A 7,475-nucleotide genomic window follows, 5' to 3' on the forward strand; every position below is an offset into this window, starting at 1 on the left:
CAACAAGTTACCAATTCCCAAATCCAGGCCTGATCTACCCAGTATCCGCGAGAGACACATAAAGGTGTATAGTTGATGTTGGCAATTGGCTTAAAAAATTAAAACAAATTATCAAAACGGGCCTGAATTTGATCAGGCCCATCATTTGTTAACCAGCATATCTTGGCTTAGACCAATTGTCTTGAGCTATTAATGGGAGACCAAATTTGTTAACAAGGGACCTTATGGGCTATGGCCATAGCAGACTTGATCCCCCATTATGCCCTTGTGTCCACCCTAATTATCAAATGGGCAAGGAACCCATGAGCCCAGCCCATTCATATGGTTTCAGAGACACTGCTTCTTCTTCTTCTTCTTTTTTTTTTTCTTTTTTTTTCTAACCTCCCTTTTCCCTTATCAATCCCATATGATCGTTGGTCCAGGCTTTTTAATAGGTTTAACCGAAAAAGAAAAAAAAAAAAATTGACCTCAACCTTCATATTTTATTAAAAAAAATTGAGAATATTACATATGCCGCGAATAAGGGTTGAACCTGGGAAGGTTTTCAACCATTCCACCAAGCCTACCGACGTCTGACCAAGTTTTACATATTGTATGTGGGGTTCCTTAATTTCAACCGTTTACCAACCCTGAGACTAAGTCTGAGACCAATCTTAAAAATTGACCTCAACCTTCATATTTGATAATTTATTATATGACGTTCATCATAAATCCTCTTGCCAAACTTTTCTATTCAACTCTTGCACATGGATTTTGCCGAGACGATCAGAAGAAAATTGGATAACGTTACAATGGATTTAAAGAACAGCTTTCACCATATAAAAAAGGATTTAAGAACAGCAACCAGTGAATGCGGGAACCATAACTAACTTCCTTTTGATGATATTTGACTTCTCTTTATGAACAAAATATCCTTGAAAGAATCAAATCAAATTGAATTGAATTGAATGGGGTAAATGTATTAATAGAACATCAATAATAACAATGAACAGAAAAACGCCAGCTTTTCCAGCGTTGGACGAATTCCGTTAGCGTAGGGTGCCCTTTATTCCTGTGAACATTTACAAATCGCCAATCCCTTTCCAGTGGAAAGGGAAAATCTGGCCAAGAATCATTGGGTAGGTGAGTGTTGTGAGAATATTACATTCATTTCTTCACAATTTTTTTTTTCCTTTTTACATTAAAAAAAAAAATTTTAATCAGAAATCAGAGATGATCTTCTAACTCTTCCTTCCTTCCTTCCTTCCTAGTTCTTCCTCTATGTCTTCTAGCTTTACTTCAAAGGAGAAGGCACGTCTCTGACTGCTGCTTCGCCTGTTGCTTGGCTTGCTGCTGAGACCAGTAAGCGTGAGCCGAAAGGACCCTATCCAGGAGCTCCTGGGGAACCGGCTCTCCCCTCCTTTGCTGAGGGGATATTCTTGCCGTGTGCACCAGTGTTTTCCATTTGTCCTGTTCACCCAAAAGCCACCCATGTGAGCAAAACCAAAAGCTCACTTTGTTCATCCATCAATATTCAAGATGTCATACACAATGTAAGGAATCTTTCTTCTTGATTCATTTTTCTTCAATAAGAAATTAACCAGGGAGCATGGAACTGTCGGCATATAGACATTAATGCAGAGTCTCTGGTTATTATAACAATCTTGGCTAGGAAGTTTCATACCTGGGACAGCTTTGCTACGCTAAGAGCTTAAGCAACCTATGTGGCCCACTAAGCCTAACTATGGAAATCACCTGGAAGGTAAAACATGACTTGTTTAGTAGGTAACTTCTGGTTAGGTAGGCCACCGCAAAGACCTGTGGCTACTATCACAAGGAAGGAAAATTTTCTGCAGGGGAAAAAATATATAACTGTAACCTGAGCTACTAACAGGACTACAAGGGCTGGGTTGAAAAAAGCATGAGGTTACAGGTTACTTTAATTATTAAGGACCAGTACATGATACCGGGAGAGGCCCTCTAGCTGTGAGTTATGAACAAAACGACTAACGAAAGCTTTCACCCAATCATTTGATCTTATTAGGTGCAATATTAAGAAATAAGTGGGGCCAAGAGAACATATCTCACAATTAGAGTAACTACACATATATGACATAAATCTGAACTTATCTGAAGAAATTGCTTACCTTCAAGTCCACGTAGGTTCGGTGCTTTGCATTATCAAAAGCACGCAGCTTAACATCACGCCACCTGCAGATTGAAGAGATTGAGTAAACATATTTACAAGACAGTATCCCTCCTAATTGAGACCCAAAGACTGAAAAAAAAAAGGTATTCCACGACCAAGGCATGGAAATCACAACATACCTTCCAGTCCCGAGTTTTTCTACGGCTTGAACAAGTGCTTCCACTTCTGATACTGAGAAGGGCCTTCTGATCCTACGCTGTACAATTTCTGAACGCCTGGATTTTGGGTTGAATGGAACAACAGCTAATGCCTCCACACTCATAGCAGGAACAGCAACAATTGCTCTGGAATCAGATGTGATTTTGTCTGCAGACGTTTCAGCAGGAGAGGGAACCGAATCATGGTCACTTTCAATACAATTACCTACGTTGGTCATTGGAAGATCTGGTGAGGCAATGGAAGCCCCAGGATCTAAAACATCAGTGGTTGGGAACCTGGCAATACATCAGAAGGTAAACAAGCAAATTCAGTAGGGATTGAAGATGTGAATCCTGTTGTTTCTGGAAAACAATGCTGACTATTTTCAATTCCATAAAGAGAAGTAAAAATTCAAATCCTGATCTTCCAATAAATAAATCATGACTACCACCCCACCCCTAAATTCCCATAAAATAAAATAAAAAAACCACAATCAATACTTCAGATTATGTGAGAATAAAAGAACGCAAAGAGAGGGAAGGAGGTGTGACACAGACTTAGGACGTTAACTCTATATCACATTTAAGAATATAACTACAGATATGAGAATTTTTAAGAACCTGGTTAGTTGCTGAGGTGTATCAGTAGGAAGACAATGGGGTGCATCCTCCGAACACGAAGGAGGTGGAGCATTTGTAGGGTTAGGCTCCAGCGTAAAACCCAAGGTGTCCAGATTGTCCTCATTACAGATCCCGCTCTGTAGAAGAGTTTTGTTGTCATCTCTAACCTTCTTCCCTTGAAGAAGTACACCAACACGCAATCCACTTCCAAGTACGGAAGTAACAGCCTCCATAACTGTCCTCTACACAAATCATAAACACATGTAGAAAAATTAGAGAAGTAGCATCCGCCTGACGGAAATTGCAAATGGAAACAAATACAGCATACAGGCAGTTGAATGACTAGGGAAAATGTGAATATTTATATAACTCCAAGCACGCAATATTGGTTGGACACTGCAATCTAATATTCACCCTATTGTCTGGCCACTAAACTGATGAGATTAGGAGGCATGTGACATTTGCCTCATGTTTTCTTAGGATGCAAATTTCTGCAAATCAACCACTTACAAAGTGCAAGTTAAATTTTACACGACACAACCCATATCAATGAAAAGGGCTTCAACTTGTTTTTCAGAGATATAGCTTTCGGATGTGGAAGATATAGTCAGGGATCCCTGGTTCCTCAAACTTCACATTGGATTTTTTGTTTTAATAAAGGCACCAGACAATGAAATTGATAAATGTACCATGACATAATAAGATAGAAAAACATCACCATACCTTCAGTGAGCCAACAGTTGCAGTTTCTGGAATCTCAATGAACAGCTCTGGCACACGAAATGATTTGATTCGAAGCTTCACTGGGGGGAAAAGAGAAAAAAAAGCATGATAGTGCGTATGAGAACCTCTTAGTCTCAGAACCCAACTTAGTCAAAAACATGAACAAAAATTAGTCCATGAAATCAGACTCCTACCATGAGAATCCCTTGACCTGAAGGTTGCTTGTGAACCTGCCACAGAAGACGAAGCCCCACTAGCTGCATAAAGGAACATGATGCTTGAGTAGAGGCTCCAACTAATCAGAAACCATAAATACTAAGTATAGCAGTTTGAAAATAAAAGAAAGACTGAGAAGGTAGCAGTAGACCTCCATGTGTTGCACCTGTGCCAGTTGCATCTCTATGAATTCCCTTAATAGGTGAATTAGCAATGCCTTCATTAGTGATCCCACCATAAGATGTAGGGATGGACCTTCCATCAAACAATTTTCTCCTCTTAAATGGAGGACTCCTTTGTGATCTTTGACGTGTATACGAGCTTTTCCTGCTGCGGTGAACAGTCTTTGTTTCCTCATCTACAAAGAAAAATCAAAATCTCAATTACAGATGATGGATTTAAGTATTCAGCCAAGTGTAGGGCCAGCAATCTGAAAACAATTTAGTTGCATACCACTGTTTGAAAGTTCCCCATCCCTCAGCTTTGAGGCCATTTTCCAATACTTGGAAGCCTGCAACTTCCTTATCCTGCGGTCTCCAATACGAGGTGGTGACCTGAAGCCATTCAGAGCTACACTACTAGGTTGGGTGCAACCAGAAGAGTTTTCGTCATCATCTCTACTAACTATCTTTACATCATCTCGACGCCCAGAAAAAGAACGACGAGGAACATGGTCTATGACCAAAGGTACCTCAACACTGCTGTCTGAACTGACCAACGCTTGAGGTTTCCTATCCAAATTCATTGGACCCTCCATACTGCATGTATCAGGGATAGATCCATTGATCACACTTCCGATCTTTTGTGCCATGGTGCCTACTAGTTTCTCAGGTTCAGTTTCTGTGTTGTCTGCATGCTTGCCAGAGCTTGATGAGCCTTTCTCTGCTTTGCCAGGATAGTTGCCAACAGCACCCTTGCCATTGCCGACAACTAACTCCTCGGCAGAACCAGACTTCTCTGAATGATCAGAATTTGTAATTACGGATGAGAGTCCTGATCGAACACATGAGGATTCCTTTGAGATATTATTTTGTATATGGTCCCTGAGCTCTGAGACAGATAAACTCTCATTGCAGCTTCCTTGATCGCAAGATTGTAATTTCAGTTGAATCTCTTCATCCACTGGTTCCTCTTTGACAATATCTTTAGCAATAGGATGCTGACGATCTTTAACAGTAAACGGATCACTTGGTGTACGTGGATCACTTGAAGCAGGTGAATTTTCTCTGTCCTGTAATATCTTTCCAGCTACGGTAGCCAGTAAGTCAAATGCACACATTTGATTGTTCTCGACTTTCTTTCTAGCACATCCTCTCCCCTAGATCATTGATAAAGAACCCTCAGCAAACATGCAAAGTTGAAAAACAACCAATGATAAAATTGTAAATCATGTTTACCCTGGCTGATCTTGATGCTCGGGGCATGGCAGGCACTTGGTAGCCAATAAATCCATAGTCTAACCTCTTCTGCAACACCATATCTAAGAGACTACCAATACAAACTCAGCAAGCACTAATCACCAAAACGATGGTAGCCATTTACCTGTTTACAAATACCAAATGCATGATACAGTTAATTTATAGTGCCGAGTGACAATGACTGAAACCCAGTTACCAAACAGAAAACCCATAAGCATTCGAATAACAAAAGTAGCAGGATTCAAGTTCATTTAATAAATACTAATCTTGTTTCTGTAACCTCTTTCCAAGAAGGTAAGGATACCCATCAAATAAACTGTGAAACTGATATTACAAAACGGATCTATTCCCAAAATACATCATCCAGAAGGTTTACAAAAATGTCATTCCTGATATGGACGTAGTGTGTGAGTGTGTGTGTGTGTGTGTGTGAGAGAGAGAGAGAGAGAGAGAGAGAGAGATGCAGGGGTGGAAAACTTGGCAACCCGTATAATTTTCATAGGAAACATCAATAAATCAGTTTTGAATTTTTTTAGGAATCTATCTGATAGATTCCATTACACGGAAAACTACTGGAATGAACTTTTTCATTAATACAGATCTCCTTGGTATAAGGTATTGCCACCTTCAACTGAACTTCACAAGTTAACGGCATTCACTCGGTTTAACTGATTTCTAACGGATCTGTATGCACGGGAAATAAACAATAATACCCGCGCGCAAGAGAGCGAGAACGAGAGAAAGAAAAAATCAATTAAAGTTATTATGCAAGATGCTTATGCTATCGTAATTGCATCAAAGACCGTCCCGATTCGCAAACACCAAACATCAAGCTTAGCTATAGAGGTTGGATAGAGAACGATTGAGAGAGAATCATATATCGTGAGAGATCCTATGTAGACAAACAGTAAAATTGCAGGGAATGGAAGAGAAGATTAAATTCTTATATTGGAAAAACTTTTAAAGTAGCTTCAGCTAATCTCTGGGAAACAGATGATTTCGAACACAACTCCAGAAATCTCGCCCCTAAAATTTCTGCAATTTCAAATAAATAAAAAAATAAAAAAAAATAAAAGAATTAAATTTTACAAAAACAAAAACATAAAAAGAAAGCAAAACCGGAAAATCCCGAAGTCAAGAGACGGAAACAACATGATCAAACACAGACACGCAATCACCCATATCTGTACAGACTTCTGCAAAACCAACATTTAAAGTAAATCTTAGGTTCCAGAAGCTAAAACCAAGATCAATCCAAATAAATTCGAACAATTAAAGCGCAATTCAGAGAAATCGATCAGATCTCAACATATAATCCGAATTCCATGACGAAAAATCCGACCATTTGCCACATGAAAAGTACAGAACTGCCTAAAACCCATCCAGAACCTCAGATCAAACCCATTAGAGAAATTTAATTTGAAAAAATAGTTTGCGCCAGGAGTTTTGGTAATTCCATTACCTTCCAGTCGTCATAGGAGACAAAAAAAAGTGGGGGAAAGATGAGAGGGGAAAAAAATTCTAACAAATAAATAAACTCATCCAAATGCTATATAACCCAGAAGAGGAAAAAAAATTGAAACTTGCAAAACAAAGCGCAATAACAAAGCAGAATTCTGTAGACGGACCTATGCAATTTAAAGTTTAAAGTCGCGGTTGTCACGATTCCCGATCAAAGAGAAACCTCCACTGCAACGAAAAAAATCCGGTGAATTGCTTCAGAATTCCGGTATGTGAGATGAGTGATTTGCAGGGAGGGTTACGGAGATCACAACAATTTTGAATTTTGGCTTCAAACAAACATCTTCTCTCTTCCTTTCATCCTTAAAGACCCTTCCTCTGAGAAATCGCTGTTCAGACGCTACCTCTTCTCTCTCTCTATTTCTTTCTCTCTCCTGCTCACCAAAACCAAAACCCCCATGAAAACCACCACCTTTGCTTAAACCCCAGTTCTTATACCTTGACTCCTTTAACCGGAGAAACCGGTAAAAACCCAGAGTCTGCCCCATACAGCCAGTCACCACACCAAAACCACCAAGACTATTTCATCTTTTCTGTCCATCCACAAAGCCTCTTAATCGTTAGATGATTAACACGTGGTATTGTATTCGATTCCGCTAGGACATCTATGTGCATTTCCCTCCCTTTTCTTTTCTATAAATAAGATTACCA

At 39.5% G+C, this 7,475-nt stretch overlaps 1 protein-coding gene across 2 annotated transcripts; it reads right to left on the minus strand.

Annotated features, from left to right (window-relative positions):
* Nucleotides 1-933: 933 nt before the first annotated feature.
* LOC149027297 (telomere repeat-binding protein 5-like) lies at nucleotides 934-7,237 on the minus strand. Of its 2 annotated transcripts, none has more exons than XM_089161342.1 (10): nucleotides 6,932-7,237; nucleotides 5,283-5,427; nucleotides 4,339-5,203; nucleotides 4,052-4,243; nucleotides 3,864-3,926; nucleotides 3,670-3,749; nucleotides 2,947-3,188; nucleotides 2,308-2,622; nucleotides 2,127-2,190; nucleotides 934-1,449 (listed from the first exon to the last, which is right to left on the minus strand). In XM_089161342.1, exons 2-10 carry the CDS (start codon nucleotides 5,361-5,363, stop codon nucleotides 1,279-1,281), a joined length of 2,073 nt encoding a protein of 690 aa, XP_089017468.1. In that variant the 5' UTR covers nucleotides 5,364-5,427; nucleotides 6,932-7,237; the 3' UTR covers nucleotides 934-1,278. The 2 variants fall into 2 exon arrangements, with proteins under 2 accessions (XP_089017468.1, XP_089017459.1); XM_089161333.1 differs by having other exon boundaries at nucleotides 4,037-4,243.
* Between the last annotated feature and the right edge of the window lie 238 nt (nucleotides 7,238-7,475).

This window comes from Hakea prostrata, chromosome 1 (assembly GCF_041222555.1).
Source record: "Hakea prostrata isolate BN-2017 chromosome 1, UWA_Hpros_2, whole genome shotgun sequence".
NCBI lineage: Eukaryota > Viridiplantae > Streptophyta > Magnoliopsida > Proteales > Proteaceae > Hakea > Hakea prostrata.

What these genes read in the sequence shown, in the direction of transcription:
- LOC149027297 (XM_089161333.1), bottom strand. Translation starts at nt 5,363, where the DNA reads ATGGTGTTGCAGAAGAGGTTAGACTATGGATTTATTGGCTACCAAGTG. An exon ending in TGGGGAACTTTCAAACAGTG is followed by an intron (nt 4,244 to 4,338) that starts GTATGCAACTAA and finishes TTTTCTTTGTAG; the next exon opens with ATGAGGAAACAAAGACTGTT. An exon ending in CACAGGTGCAACACATGGAG is followed by an intron (nt 3,927 to 4,036) that starts GTCTACTGCTAC and finishes TCCTTTATGCAG; the next exon opens with CTAGTGGGGCTTCGTCTTCT.